The 17282-nt window shown below is 31.4% G+C and overlaps 1 protein-coding gene across 1 annotated transcript; it reads right to left on the bottom strand.

The window, feature by feature from the left end:
- Positions 1-5361: 5361 nt before the first annotated feature.
- Positions 5362-14684, bottom strand: LOC133325326 (uncharacterized). The gene is made up of 5 exons (XM_061534110.1): positions 14640-14684; positions 6469-6717; positions 6217-6357; positions 6010-6155; positions 5362-5947 (listed from the first exon to the last, which is right to left on the bottom strand). Exons 1-5 carry the CDS (start codon positions 14682-14684, stop codon positions 5362-5364), a joined length of 1167 nt encoding a protein of 388 aa, XP_061390094.1.
- Positions 14685-17282: the final 2598 nt, after the last annotated feature.

Below are 17282 nucleotides of genomic sequence, written 5' to 3'. Positions count from 1 at the left end.
TATGTTATATTTATAAATGACCGATTGCGGTGAGCGAGGAGAGAGATAGCGAGTGATAAAGTTCTCTACCACAAATTGTTTGAAAATGTTCACGAGGGTAGAAGGGCAACGAGATTCTTCTTCGAACACTGGAAAATGCAAAATTCTTTATGGGTTAATGTTTCAGTCATGACCTTCATGTCTGCACCCGTACTTATAAAACCGTTTTTTCGTAAAAATGATCCATATGCACACATTTCCCATGATCGTATGTGAAAGCCAATTCAGTAAAATGCAAGTGTGTGTGCAGATTCTACCTAATTAATTGTTTTCTTGACTCTAAACGTTTGCTAGTGTAGGGACTTTTGATCAAAGTCTGCCTTACCTGGCCAAATAATTTTCAGTTGGTAGTAGTGATCGGGATGCCTTGCAAAGTATTAAACTTGCACTATTCTCCGAATAGTTGTGCCTTATTTCCGGGTTATTGTCGCTCCGGACTCATCCCAGGTCTATGACCAATTTCAACCGTATGTATGTCACTCAGAGCAACCACATGTACGTATGTTTATTTGCCAAACCTATATTGCTTTTCTCGACGAGGAAATTGTACCAATAACGTTCACATGTACGCAATAAACTAGTTTATCGGGATTTGTTTAGTATATTTTCAATGAAAATACAAGCATATGTCTCATAGATCACGATAAGTAGTTATTAATGAATATGCGACAACCTAGCTACATATCGCTCATTTGCTGCAAGACCGGCATAAATAAAAAAATTGTGATTTTTGAGTTAGTGATGGAGAATTGTCCGCTAATTAAACGACTTTATGTTGTGTAAAAAATTCAGATCAATATCTATTGCACACTCGGATTGAGATGCTGAAGAAGTTCCTCTGTTCCTTGTAAGGCGCGAGATTGAAAACTTAAAACACACTTTCTGCAAAAGCATTTTTTAAATTATGCCGATCTTGCAGCAAATGAGCGATATGTGCGTATGATTGTAATTAACCGCTTGCTGAATATTTGTATGAAAAGGAGACTGCATACACATGTACGCATATATTAGTATATACATATGTATATACCAAACAACATAAACGTATCCACACAAATAAAAAAAAAAACACACACACACAAAACAACATCAAAAGTAACTCACTTTTAAGCAAAAATTAGGCGAATTTTGTTATTATTCAAATACACGTTTATTGGGAAATGACGAACTTCAGCCTAATATCCGACATTAAATATTGCTGTCTTTGCTTATTTAGAAATTTATTTAAATCAATTATAGGAAACAAACGATAATATTATACTAATATATTGTAATATTCGTAATTGAAATATACACTATATATACCTACATGGGCATAAATTAGGTAGATTTAATTATTAGTTTACTTTATTACCGATAAGAATTGAAAATCATCCAAGCTTTAATTATCTTTTGAATATATACATACATATTTAATGCATAATAATATTGAAATGAAAACAAAATGTCAATAATACCAATTATGTAACGAATAATGGATTTTTGGGGAAAACACACAAATTCGAACGACCTTGTATTTATGTTTAGTTATAATCAACAATGCTCATAGTTTTATTACACTACGCTATTTCTTTCGATTTCCGACCATCAAGAAACGTTGCTTACTATTGTTCTAAAATAGGGCAGTGCGTTCTCAATGAAAAATGAAAACAAAGACGAAAATAATACATGCATACATTCTATTGGAATGCACAGGAAAAATGCACCAATACTGTCAACATAATAATAGGCCCCTACAACTGGACTGGAGCTAAAAATTAAAACAACATAGATTTCTGAGTAACTTCTTATTTTACAAAAATAATTAAATTTGAAATTTTTATTGCGTCCCCGTTTAAAAATGTTTCTGGAACGGAAACATTATTGCTATAAATGGCAACATAATGAGTTAAATAATATCGTATGCAAAACTTATAATTCATTTTCTTAAAACACGTTTTATGCAAACATATCCTCAAATCGAATTTGCTTTCATTAAACATAAAGCGTGAAGTCCAAGGTATCGACTGAATTTGTTAAAAATAATCGGTCATAGTATGGGTTCTTCACCTTCTCGATTTTCTGCCAAAACAAAGTGCAATATGTGATCATTTCCAAAACCTGCAGCACTTTTCAATATTAGTAATTTAAAAATAGAAACTTTATTATTTTTAATTATTTATTCTGTTTTAAAACGATACAATGTCCCGATCTATTATGTATGCTTAAAAATATCACTCCGATTTCTTATTGTTATGGGGCTCGTTTCATTTATAATTTCTGTAGTTATTTTTTTAAATGAATATGTCGACAGAGGACCAATCCTTTTTATTACGAAATTTGTTTTGCATAAATTGTAAAAACGAAACCTATTATTTACCTATGGCTTCGCATACAAAAAAATATTTTCCCAAGCAGAACATTTGATTAAGAGCAACCACAGCACACATTGTAAAAAAAAACAATATTAAGATTTCATTAAAATACAACGAATAATTAAAAATGTACACATTATATTAATATACAAATATAAAAATGCTTACACTTTTTTGTTATTTTTTCCAAATATAAAATCAAACAATGTTATATATTATAAAAAATAAATTTATAAACACAACAGTTACAAAACTATTTATTTAGGTCTGCATTTGGATCGATTTGCTTCAAAAACATACCTGCATTGAGAAAAAAATGTTTTTAAATTAAGCGTCTTTAAGAAACTATTTCGACAGTAATGATATATAAACCAAAAATAAAAACAAACAAGCTTTCCCATGCGTAGTTTAAGATATATAACAAGAATATGTTTCAATTTATACAAATGTATTGACATATTAATAGTACTACAAAAACACTTTGCAAAGCATCCCTATTTAATAATATTACATATAATGCTAACTTATCAATTATATAATATTGAAACAGAAACAAATACAGTGGCATACGTTTAATTGGATATGATATAATTAATTATTTGCGTACACGCGTGCAATTCTGTATGTGTTTAACGTAAAAAATTACCGATGATTGCCGATAACTGCAAATGTTTATTTGTTTATAGATTCGTTATAATTAACAAAAATGTTCGGTATGCTAGCGACCAAAATAAAGTAATCGTTAAGCGCCCTATCTATATATGCACTGGTGGCCAAAACAAAAACAACTGAAATTGCAAATGTAATAAATGTTGAATAACTTTTTCAAAAATAAACATATCGTGTTCGTTTTTTTCAGTTTTGAAAAGGGTAATTTATTTACTTAAAAAAGAAAGAGAACAAAAGCATACATGCAAAATTAATTTTGAAATAAATAATGTATGGAAAAGGAAATTGTCTCAATTTTTGCTTGGACAAAACTAAAGCAAATTTAGTTATTTTTAGTTACAAATAACGTGCACCGATAAAACAGCTAATTAGCAGTGATTGTGATAATAATTTATCATAGAAAATTATTTTGAAGAAATATTCCATAAATAATTCCGAGATATCTCTCGAATTATATGTTGGTTTTATGCAATTATATGAGTAGTTAAAGTTCATCACGGAGGGAGGCCGGGAAAAACGTCAGTTTGTTCTGATCAAAAAATGTTCATAACAGTAAAAATTACCCATATAAGAATTCAACCCAATTAGTGAGAGGGTTATCGTTGGATATAATATCAAGAACAGAGCGTGGGCGAGTTGTGGTAGCAGGTCTACATGGCAGGAAACTATCAAGAAAGCCCTTTTACATCTGAAAAAATCGAAAGGCTAATATTAGTTCCGTTCCAGAACCTAAAGGAATCTACTAATTTTACAAGTTTTGCAATTTTTTACTCGAAAACCGTTCCTGAACCTACAAAACTGGTAAAACGTTGAATAAAATTTAAGAGAGCGCAAAACAAAATGACGTTCTCTTTGTAAACTTTTAACTCGAGAAATTTGGCCGAGTAAAAACAGGAATGCTTACTTCTGATTGGCTGTTATGTTGATTTTGAAGTATTGCCATCTAATTTTGGCATATTTACTAAAATTGAAATTACTAGCTCTACCATTAAAAAAGTACTGGAACAGACCAAATTATTGGAATCCGACTCAGGGGAAAATGTTTATGTTCTCGGATTAATTGAAGTTTAATATTAAAGCCTCAAGGACCCCACACCCATAGGGTATGCATGACAGCATTTTAAGTAGTATTAGTCAGTTTCAGGTCGTACCTAAATTCAGTGCGTTGCGTAGTTAAATACCCACCTTCTCACCATTATAGGGTTTGCTGAACGTCCGCATTATCCAAATACGGAAGGACCTTATTTACTTGTGTGTCAATTGGAAACGGCGAAAATGTATGAAAACATTTTCTTAATTAACCGAAAAATATTTACATTTATAAAAACAACAACATTTTCAATGACTGGAATTCAATTTTCAAAAAAACAAAAAATTCAAAATACGCATTATCAATGTTGAATTTTTTCAACTTTGTATTTTATCAACGTTACCTAAAATCCAACGAGACGTACAAAAAAATTCAACCTCCCCACTATGGCAAAATGTTTTGTACGCCCGTATTACCTAAACACGTTGAATGCATATATTTTAGCGAACTAATCATAGTTGAATTTTTCCATTTTTAAATTTCGTATGTTGACGTATTTCGGTAACATTCATATAAATACATGGTTTGGCCGGGCCGTTCCAGAGCGTAGATCCGATCGCATGTGTTCTACTTTTGTGGTGAATAGCGTCGAACGAGCTAATTGAAATTTAGGTAGGGCTGTTATACACAATGCGTATTTGGGTAACATTCATTGAAATATTTAACTTTTGAGATGAATAAAGTTGTACGCATACGCATGAATTTATGTACGACCCTCAGAATGTATGTGTGAGAATTTCATGCAGCACGAAAATCAAAATAGTTTTGATTTTGAAAATTAACCCCTTTCAATCGGATGAATATTCATATATATGTGAATAATTAACCTTTCACTATAAGTTTAGTCAGTTTGGAATTTCAGTTGCTTTAGTTTTTATTTATATATTTACTTCCGGTGAGTCAACTAAACGTATGCTATTGTAAATGAAGTTATTACTTCTGTATGACAACAAACGATCATGTATTTACTACTAACTAACGTGCAACCTATAATAATAGTTGAAAATAAAATTACAATTAAAAAATTAAACTAAAGACTATTAATGTGACGATAACAGTTAGGGCCTGAATAGCATGCCACCCAGAAGAGAAAAAAACATTTTTAATATAATAAAATCGTAAAAAGTTTATTCGACAAAATTAAAAGTATATAAAATTAAATTATCAATGATCAAGGTATAAATAACGGTTAACAATAAAACTTTATTATTATTCATCTGGCGCGTCCTCCAGTTTCACATTTAGTATAACTTTTTCGAACGGCTCCTTTGCTTTATTATTGTTATTCTGGCTAACGGATGTAGTCTGTTTGTCGCCAGCCACGTTTAAATTTTTTTTCGCTTTTGTAGGGGGAGCCTCAATGCATTCTTGGATTTCTTCCACACCTGAAACAGTGCTCATTGGTATCTGACGAAGAGGAGCTGCATTTATAGCGTTTAACAATAATTTTAGATTTTCTCCAGATATGTGATCAGCAGGTGTATTTGCACTGCCTTCTGTTAAGGCCGCATTTTGGGCATGTTGACGTATGTTCGATTTATTTTGTTTTACATTTGACCAAATGGCGGGACTCAAAATGTATTGAAATGTGAGTTTAATGACAAACCCAATAATACTAATTAAGAAAAATGATGCTACTATATAGGATGGGAACGATAAATTTTCCCTTAAAGTGGTCAGTGTTTTCGTACATTGTTCCAATAAAACTTCTAGATATTTCAAAAATATATCATTGAAGTACATAATGAGAACATGATCTGGCCGACAGAAACCTAAAGAAATTTTTGTTGATTTTCTGTAATGAAATTAAATGTTTGTTAATTGTTGCATTCAATCAAATTTAAATTTTCAAATCACCTTAAAGCATCACGTTGGTCAGAACTTTGCGAGTTTGAAAAAGGCAAGAAAACTTTTAAATACTTAAGAAAACCAGATTGGGTATCATCTGTCGACGATTGTTTATTGCGATCTAATATCTCCAGCATTTCGTTAACTTCCAATTCCTACAATACAAAAAAAATAACTCAAAATAAGCAAATTCATTTTTGTTTGGGTTGCTCTTACCCGGTTGCACTCCAAGTATGTGTGCATATATCCAAACATGAATAGACCTCCTCCAAGTAATGCCACAAATCCAATCCGATACCGTTTGTTCAAAGCCCATCCAAAGAAGATAACAATTGCAACAATCAAGAGAAAGCGAATCTGGTAGCATAATACATAAATATCAATTACATATTGTGATACAACCATGTTCAGAAAAGAGTAATATGATTGCATTTCGACTGAAACTGAACACAACATCAAAGCACATACCTCAGATGTTTGTGTCAATTGCCACACATCCCGGAAGATATCAACGATCAATTCAAGAAAACCGGTCGTAGCATTATTTAGATCGTGACACTGGCCGTACGCATTTGGTATACTAGTTGATTTTTCAAATATCTCCATTAGAACGTTATCCAAATCCCTCGGATCTTGCAAGCGTTCTAATTTCTCAAGCTGAGACGTTTGGAGGGAAAATTTCACCAACCTTTCATACGTTTGAAATGCATCGTCAAACTGCAAAAAAAAAAAAAAAAAATACACACACAGCTAATCAAGTATACACTATTTGAAACATTATTACAAATTCGACAATGATTATTTTTTTGTTCAACAACTCTCTCTGTTTTTGGTAATGCCTGGTACATGCATTTACAATGTACATTCACAGTACTGTTCAAAACATTAGCATTATGTACAATGAATATTTGAATACAGCAGTTCAACACTACTTATTAATATATGCGTTATATACTTTTTAAGAAACGTTAGTAGCTGATTTCGTTCAACATTTTTTCAAATCACTATTTTGTGGCATCGTTTGTAGCATTGTTATTTAAAGAATGAAAATCATTTGAAAACATTTGCCAATTTGTGTATGCCTTTCTTTTATTTTTGTTTTTGCTTTTGTGATACAACATATTTTTGGTTTTTAGTTAATTTATAAAAAACCAAATCCGTGCATTTTATGATAATTTCTTTTAATGGGCCGCGGAAAACATTCTACATAAGAAAAACGAGAAATCATTTTTGCAAAAACGAAATCATAAAATGTAGAAAATGTAGTTAGCTGTTCTGCGTCAAACTGCAAAAAAATCAAGTATAAACTAATCAAGTAAACACAATTTGAAACATTATTACAAATACGACAATGATCATTTTTTTGTTCGTAATCAATAACTCGCTCTGTTTTTGGTAATGCCTGGTGCATGCATTTACAATGTACATTCATAGTACTGTTCAAAACATTTGAATTATGTACAATGAATATGTAATACTTTTTGATTTATTTAACATTTAAAGTTAAAAATTAAAAAAATGTTTTAATATTTTGGCCAACAGAGAACTTTTATTTTTGATAGATGAATTACTGTTACTCTCGAAAAATCGAACAATTTTATTGAACAATTCCGATCGGATAGTATCATACAGTAAGTCATGACATAATTATACAAGGTAGTCTCATGAAGGTATATAATTTAATTTTTTTTTCATAATTTTACTTTTGACAAAATTCAGCTTTCAAAATTTAAATGGAAATATTATCCTACGAAATGTACGCACAACACATGTTCAATGGCAATAATTACAAAATGTTTAATTTTTTGAAGTTCCCAGCCTCTATAATCTGTAAATATTAGCTGTGGCATCTGTAAATATAGCTTATGAACAATGTGGATCAAAAAAATATTAGCTGTGGCATCTGTAAATATAGCTTATGAACAATGTGGATCAAAAAAAAAAACATTACAATTTATTGACCGCAAGTTCGGATTAAAAAATAAGCATGTCTGTACATATCATATTTATTTATATGCAATTATGAAGAAAATTTGTCATCTTAAAATACTTAAAATCTTTAGAAAATCTAAATTTTTAATTCTTTTAAATATGCCAATCAACATGCATAAAATTTTATGGAACTTATTTTTCAAACAATTTGAATTTGATAGATGTGCCCCAAAAAGGGTTGATATTATTAATTTCTCAAATGAGACTACCATGAGTAATTATGCCATGAAAATAAGTATGATCGTATCGAAATTTATTGTGGAACAATAACTTAATCGATATCTACAGTCATAATTTGCTACACGCTGTCAAAATATTCTGTATGTACGTTGAATACAAATCTCCAATCTTTTTACACAAAAATTCATTAAAAGTGCGAATTGAGAGACCTTTTTATTTAGAATTTTGATTTACTGAGTATTTATGGATATGAATGTCAACTCAAGTATTTTTCAACCAATTTGAAATTTTAGGGTCGTAGGGGAGACTGGGGCACCTTCGGCATCGGGGCACCTTCGGCAATCGCGTTTTCGATATGAAGCTCTCACCGTACATCACTAGTTTCGATACATAGGTATCGAATATCGAAGTAAATAACTGACACAAAGTTTGAAATTTCTAGCTAATAAACTTATTTAGATACATAGGTTTTTGTATTTTTATAGATGTTTCTGTAATATTTCAATTCCATTTCGTAAGTATTTCGTGTATAAAACTTTTAAAATTTTTAAGGCAATATTATTAAAAAGTGGTTAACTACGATGTGTATTATTATAAAAATATTTAAAAATATAAGTTTTTACAAATCTGATCGAAAAAAATGAAAAAAACTATAAAAAGTACATTCGGGGTACATTCGGCATTTTAAAGTGGGACACATTCGGCCATATACAGATTGTGCAATATTATTTCCCTAAAATTTTTTTGAGTTTGTCTTTAAAACTAATCCTTTAATATGGCTCGAATTCGCATATATAAGATCAGACGTGCTTGTATTGACGAAAATGCGATAGAAAACCCCTATTTCTGATGGTGTGTGCGACCTGCAGATGTAAACGTCCGATGCTAGAAAATAAAGCCCTATAATTCAAACATTGTGTGGCGTATTAAAACCAAATAGAGCCTTTAGAGGATCAGAATTTCAACTAGACTGATAGCGATGACAATTACCCGGCTATGACTATGATGCCGAATGTGCCCCATCAAATGCCGAAGCTACCCCGGGTTGGGGCACATTCGGCGAATTTGACTTTTTTTACAAAACTGTAAAATTTGTTAACTAATACTATTTTTTTATATCTTTTTTGTACTATTTTTTATAATTAAGAGTCAGAGGACAATAATCAGCCATAAAGTTGTTATATATGTTGAATAATTACTGAGATATAGAGCTCTAAAAAAAAAGTGCCGAAGGTGCCCCAGTCTCCCCTACCTAATTTATTGCGCTCCGTACAAAAATACTCACCTTTTTAGCGTTTGTAAGACGTCCGTATTACCCAAATACGAAATGACTTTATTTGCATCTGTGCCAAATTGAAAACGGCGAAAATGGATTAAAACCTTTTTTTAATTGATCGAAAACGTTTATTTTTATAGAAACTCAAATTGAGGTGAATAAAAACGCAAGAATTTTTTGTGTAAGGGTCGTACCTAAATTCATGCGTATGCGTACGATTTTATTCACCTCAAAAGTTATTTTTATGTATTTCAATGAATATTAGCCAAATACGCATTGCTTATAAAAATATAAGAGCACTACCTAAAATTCATCTAGCTCGTTCGACGTTTTTCACCACAAAAGTAAAACACATGTATTTATCGAATGTTATCGAAATACGTCGAACGAAAAAAATTTCAAGTTGAAAATTTTCAACTTTGACAGAACGTATTTTTTATTTTTTTTCTTTTGTTGAAAATAAAAACAAAACATTCAGGAAATTTGAAATTTCCAATAGAAACTAAAAATATGTGGATTAATTTAATAAATTTTCAATTTTGTATTGCGGTTTGTATTATTTGCTTGAAGATATGGATTCGAAAATAGAATTCCAGTCATTGAAAAATTTGTTTTTCTATAAATGTAAACATTTTTCGATCTATTAAAAAAATATTTTCATCCATTTTCGCCGTTTTCAATTGGCACATATGCAAATAAAGTCCTTGCTTATTTGGGTAATACGCATGGTATAATTATTACAAGGTAGGGCACAGCTACCAACTGATTACAATTTTTTCTCAAGGTGGCTTGTTCCATCAAATCAAAATACATATTTTGTGTATGTGTGTATTGTTTTGAATACAATGTCAAATAAATTCAAAATAGATTGAAATATATATATATATATTGAAATAGTTGCTTTTTTGTTATTCACCTCAAGCTACCCTACCTTGTATTATTGTACCATGGTAATACGGACGTCTTTCAAACCCTATAAAGGTTAGAAGGTGACTATTTTTGTAGGGAGCGCAATAAATTAGGTACGGCCCAAGGTGTATTTAATAAGGTGTAAGTGACAATCATATGGTTTTAAACTTTTTTCTTTATTGTTTGTAAAGTAAATTGTCAACAACATTTTAAATATTACATTTCGATTTCAAAAATGGCCCTTAAATTTAGTCTTTTTTAATAATAAAAATTCAAGTAATATTATTAAAAAAGACTAAATTTAAGGGCCATTTTTGAAATCGAAATGTAATATTTAAAATGTTGTTGACAATTTACTTTACAAACAATAAAGAATGTTATATCCCCGTTCGTCGAATGGTCCACATATTTTACGTTATGTGTGGAAAACTGTCCATAAATTCCTGATACTCATAAAATGGACGAGATTATGTTAGCTTATTCAGTCGTATAGTATATACCGTATTGTGCAGACGTGAATTTCTCCTCATATAACAAAACAAAAAACACTTAAAATATAGTAGGGGAGACTGGGGCACCTTCGGCACTTTTTTAGAGCTCTATATCTCAGAACTTATTCAACATATATAACAACTTTATGGCTGATTATTGTCCTCCGACACTTAATTATAAAAACTAGTACCAAAAAGATAAAAAATAATAGTATTAGTTAAAAAATTTTACAGTTTTGTTAAAAAAGTCAAATTTGCCGAATGTGCCCCAACCCGGGGCAGCTTCGGCATTTGATGGGGCACATTCGGCACCGTAGTCATAGCCGGGTAATTGTCATCGCTATCAGTCTGGTTCAAATTCTGATCCTCTAAAGGCTCTATTTGGTTTTAGTACGCCACACAATGTTTGAATTATAGGACTTTATTTTCTAGCGGCAGACGTTTACATCTCAAGGTCGCACACACCATAAGAAGTAGAGGTTTTCTATCACCTCTTCGTCAATACAAGCACGTTTGATCTTATATATGCAATTTCGAAGCATATTAAAGGATTAGTTTTAAAAACAAACTCAAAAACATTTTAAGGAAATAATATTGCACAATCTGTATATGGCCGAATGTGCCCCACTTTAAAATGCCGAATCTACCCCGAATGTATTTTTTATAGTTTTTTTTTAATTTTTTTCGATCAGTTTTGTAAAAACTTTGTATTTTTAAATATTTCTATAATAAAACACATCGTAGTTAACCACTTTTTAATAACATTGTCTTAAAAATTTAAAAAGTTTTATACACGAAATACTTACGAAATGAAATTGAAATATTACAGAAACATCTATAAAAATATAAAAACCCATGTATCTAAATAAGCTTATTAGCTAGAAATTACAAACTTTGTGTCAGTTATTTATTTCGATATTCTATACCGATGTATCGAAACTAGTGATGTACGTTGAGAGCTTCATATCGAAATCGCGATTGCCGGAGGTGCCCCAGTCTCCCCTACTGTTATGCATGAAATGTGCAGAATATTAAATATTTCGTCGTACTCTATACGAAAAATCTGCATCGGATTAAAACTTTTTCTTAATAAGAATGAAGATTTGAATGTCATGTGTGATGCACTCGACAATAATTTTAATTTGGAATATTTTTCATATGTCCCCAAAAACGAAAATGGACCCAAATGTGGTTAAAACACATTTAAATGAAATGGGCTTAAAATGTATGGATGTAAACTTGTCATCAGAAAGGCTAAGGATGGAGTCAACGAAAACATAATATATGTTGTTTATTTCCAACGGAAAACAATAACTTTAAAGGAGATCCGTCAAACCTATTCTTCAATAAATCGTATAAGAATCCGATAGGAATACCAGAAACCCAACAAAGGTAAAATTACACAGTGTTATAACTGTCAAATGTATGGTCATGGATCCAATCGTTGTAAAGTCAAGACCTTTTGCTCTACCTGTGCAGGAAATCACAAAAGTACTGAATGTAATGTAACAATTGAAAAATGTGCAAATTGCAATGGCAATTACAAATCGTCGTCAGTTGACTGTCCTAGCCGCTCTAAGTATATTGAACTGAGGAAACGTTACGAAACTCCCAGTATTAAGAAGCCAAAAGTTCAATTTAACAAGAAATTTAATTACAACAAAGAATTCACTAATAATCTCAATCTACCGGAGATTCCGACCGTATCTGGGTGGGCTATTCCCCAAATCAATAATCGTCCAAACAATTATTTATTTTCAATAGATGAAATGAATAGTCTCACTATTGAACTAATTTCAAATTTAAGCAAATGCAATTCGAAAGCGGACCAATTTGAGGTCATTACAAGTTTAGCATTTAAATTTTTATATTGAGCTCCACAAATCTGAAAATAATGACATGGAATGCGAGAGGCATTCGAAATAAAAATGAAGAATTAATACATTTACTGAATAAACACAAATGGCAAATACGATGTTTGCCTTTAAATTAGACATGGCTAAATAAAAATCATTCATTGAAAAACACAAGATACTATGTTCATAGAAAGGATCGTGAAGGTAGTAGAGGAGGCGGAGTGGCTATTCTCATTAAAAAAATATCCAACATCAACTAATACCGCCTCTAAATACTGTAAATATTGAAAATATCCGAATAAAAATTGATAGAGGAAATGAGTATTTATACGTTTACTCCTGTTATTTTCCTGGAGGAAGTTCAAATGCGGAGTTGAGGAAACGTTTTTCATCGGACTTGCGAAAGTTAACAGATCCTACCTTCACATTTGTTTTAGGAGGAGACTTCAACTGCAGACACACTTATTGCGGATGCACTAGAAACAATTCGTGGGGAAATGTATTATACGACAAACTGCAGCATCGCGACCTACAAATACTTTTTTCTCCAAACAATTCTTATATCCCGGAAGATGCAAGACGACGTCCATCTAACCTTGAAATTTTTCTGACAAACGTATCCCAAAATGTGCTTTCTATAAAGACTATCAATGATTTATGCTCGGACCATTTATCAGTCATCTGCGATTTCAACGCGAATGCAGTAACAGCTGAAACACTACATTTTGACTATAATAGAGCAAATTGGAAAAGATATAAAAGGTTTATAAACGAACATATTTCTAATTCCGAAGTACTTTTTTATAAAATTGTTAATTTTCAATGTCCTAACTTTCTTGTTAATTCGTTTACATTTGCACGTTCTACTCGGACTACAAGCCTTCTAATACCTCGTTTAGTTGGAAGGATGGGTAAGTCCTTTCGGGTTAGGGTTTCTCGTCTCTTTAATGCCTTTCCCAATAACTTAAAAATTTTTTGCACATCTATTTCAACCTTTCGGAAGCGCATTTTGCGGCAACTTCAATTAAACTGAGAACAAAATTTTTTCTGCTTTATAAAATTATTTATTATCTACAAAAAATCAAATATTATTAATTGCAATTATATGGTAAATATATCTATGTAAATTAATATTGTCATAATCTGGAGTAGGTACTATAAGTTCATGCATATTGTAAATCTCATTGGCCTTTAGGCTTTTTTACAAAATAAAATATAAAAAAAAATCGCATTATGTGACGACACAACCAAAATCGACAGGACGATTGAAAAGTTTACTAACGTCATTAAAGCTGCAATCGACAACAGCGTTCCTAAACTTTAATACAACACAGAAACGTATACAAACGGAATTTTAATAGGTTCAGAGAAGAATCAGACCGTTGTCAAATGAATCGGTTGAATAAAATCATCAATAAAGAATTATTGACTTTTAAAAACAAGTCTTGGAATAATATGTTATCCGAATTAGATTACTCCTCTAAACCTTTATGGAAAATCTCTAAAGTTTTACGTCGGACAACTAAAAACATTCCAACATTAAACCACAACAATTCATTTTTTCTACTCACAAAAGGATAAATGTGACATAATAGCTAAGCATTTTGAAACTAATCACAACCTAACCAATAATCTTAGCGACACAGAAACTATTTGTGAAGTAAACATATCCTTGTCTGAAATACAATACATAAACAGTAATATTGAAGAAAATTGTTACTTAAATGTTGCTCAAACCGAGGCATTTTTAAAAAAAACTGAAGGTCAGAAAATCTCCTGGTTTGGACGAAATAAACAATAAAAGTTTAAAAAATTTAAGCAGGAAAGGGAAAAAATTCCTAACAACTATTTTAAACTCCTGTCTTAAATGTTCATACTTTCCTACTGCATGGAAATGTTCGAAAACAATTCCTTTACTCAAACCAAATAAGTCACCCGATAGCCCTGCATCATATAGGCCGATAAGTTTGCTATCGTCATTAAGTAAAATATTAGAATCTGTAATCAAAGAAAAAAATCTTCATTATATAAACATAAATGACATTCTTCCTCCCCAACAGTTTGGTTTCAGAAAAGTACATAATACTGCCCACCCTCTGTTAAAAATTAAAAACACGGTCCTCGAAAACTTCAATTTGAATAAATCAACTGGAATGGTTCTACTGGATATAAAAGCTGCTTTTGACTCTGTCTGGCACGACGGTCTTATCTTTAAATTGAGGAAATTGAACTTCCCTTTGTATATTATTAAAATTATACAAAGTTTTCTCAAAAAAAGAACTTCTAAAGTTTAAATTGGTGCTACATCTTCCGCAGTAATCAATGTAAATGCCGGATGTCCCCAAGGATCCTGTCTATCGCCAATACTTTACAACATATTTACACACGACATACCGTCTCTTATAGGATGTTGCACATCTATTTTTGCCGATGACACATCAATTATATGCTCTGATACTTATGCAATAAATATAACTAACACGTTGGAGGCAGCTCTGTGAAAACTGCACTCTTATTTTCATAAATGGAAGATTTTACTGAAGATTTTACGGCCAATCATCTTAAACACCTGTAACATCGAATGGAGAGATAATGTAAAATACTTAGGAATCATACTGGATAAAATATTACTCTTTAAAAGCTCACATTCCATACATCTTGGACAAAATTAATAAGGTTACCAGAATTATGTACCCGTTGATTAATAGGAACCCAGAACTTAATCTTGAGAATAAGAAACTTATCTACAAATCAATTTTTCAACCTGTTATGTTATACTGTGCCCCAGTATGGTCTTCATCTGCAAAATGTCATCTAAAGAAACTTCAAGTTTCGCAAAATAAGCTTTTAAAAATGATCTACAACCTTCCTTGGTTATATTCCACTAGAAGACTACACACTCTAACGGGATTCCAGACTGCCCAGGAAAGAATCAACATCTTGATGAATTCATTTAGAGACAGATGTCTAATTTCTCAATACCCACATAATAATGATATAGTGTCATAGTAATTTTAACTCTTAACCTACAATTTATAAAAACATTCAATGGGTTTTTATTTTGCTTTTCTCCCAACCTTCTCCAATGATAATTGTTAGTTATTTATATTATTTAAACCACATAATGATATAGTAGAACAGGGATCAAAGATCCCTAAGCTCTTGTCTTATAATTACTATATGTTAATAATTTATATATATTACAAGCAATAAACAGAAATTGAAATTGAATTGTTAGCCTATTGGAATCGGTCCATTGGTGTTTGTTACGGCGGCGAAGGTTAAATACGCCTATGGAAAGATTTTATACGGTCAACACAATTTCCATGATTTAGTCTTTGGCCGGGGATTTATGTCTCTCAATTTTCTTTAAGAAGGCAACAAAATTGAAAGACACTACTCCATAGAAAAATAGATTGTAATTCACAATATAAACAACATCACAAGGAGCCATGGGCTGCATGTGGGAAACTTAAAATTAATCGCGACCAGGTCTTAAACTTTATTTTTCACTGACCTAAAACCGCCAATAACCCAAGAATACACAAATTCATTAATTATTCCTCAGAGAATATTTCTTGAAAAAAATAAATTATTAATTGTTTTTGCTTATTTTTGTCAAAAACTGATTGTCAGCATGACAATTTAATTTCTATAACAACATTGTTGTTTTTGTAAAATATTTGTTGTTGTATCTGATGCATACACCTTATTTAATAATAAAAAAACTAAAAAGGTATATTTTTTTAATAATAAAGAGGGTATGATATTGAAGACAAGATTGATGGCACCCACGACAAGACAGTGTCAGTGAAATTGTCATTAAAATAATGAAGTAATTTTGATCCCACAGATTCGCTTACCCTGTTGCTCAATTTGTATAGCACGAATACTGATATTTGTGTGAACATTTCGTCAAAGATCTCTCAATGTTTAGAGGATTTGCCGTTGTATTACACGACTCGGTTATTCATATTTCATATCTCCGAAAATACCGATTTCAGTGTACTCCAATTTTTTATGGAGTACACTGAAATGAGTTAGAGAATACAAATCAAAATAGAGCACAACGATTTCTTAAAAAAAAAATTGCCAAGGGCTACGTTAGTTGCAAATATTTAAATCGACACTGTATTAATTTTAGCATAAAGATTTGCGTTCTTCCCCATGATGTCATAAACAGCAAGCGTGGATTAAACTTACCACTAAGTTTTTGCGATCAAAAAGCAGCGATATCAACTTTTTGAAATATACAAGTGCTACCTCGTTCGTCGATACTTCTTCAGGAGCTGGATGGTTTTGCGATTGATCAAAAGCGACGGGAGGACACTTGCAGCTTGACACTTCATTCAATTGGTCTAAAGTCCACGCGTCGGGCTCAACCCATGAGTGCTCCCCTTGATCACAACAAACAATGTTTACAAACAAAAGGAAAATATAAACAAATATCAGAGAAGCTTGCCCGAAACGCATCATCCGACATAGAGTTGCGCCTTTCCGAAATAAACTAGTTCAAATCCAAGATTCTGTGAAATGAACCATCAGAACCATGGCACAAAAAAAATTTGGTCCATGGCC

The sequence above is a fragment of the Musca vetustissima genome, unplaced genomic scaffold (assembly GCF_032173495.1).
Source record: "Musca vetustissima isolate MV318-11 ecotype Yass unplaced genomic scaffold, APGP_CSIRO_Mvet_v1 utg470, whole genome shotgun sequence".
Lineage (NCBI taxonomy): Eukaryota > Metazoa > Arthropoda > Insecta > Diptera > Muscidae > Musca > Musca vetustissima.
Note: the sequence above shows the minus strand (reverse complement) of the source record. Positions and strands in the feature narration are given on the sequence as shown.

Excerpts from the sequence above, each read along its gene's own strand:
- LOC133325326 (XM_061534110.1), bottom strand. The coding sequence starts at position 14,684 with ATGACGATAGCAAACTTATCGGCCTATATGATGCAGGGCTATCGG. Across the intron at positions 6,156-6,216 it reads CATACTTGGAGTGCAACCGG|GAATTGGAAGTTAACGAAAT; the intron begins GTAAGAGCAACC and ends TTTGTATTGTAG. Across the intron at positions 5,948-6,009 it reads GACCAACGTGATGCTTTAAG|AAAATCAACAAAAATTTCTT; the intron begins GTGATTTGAAAA and ends ATTTCATTACAG.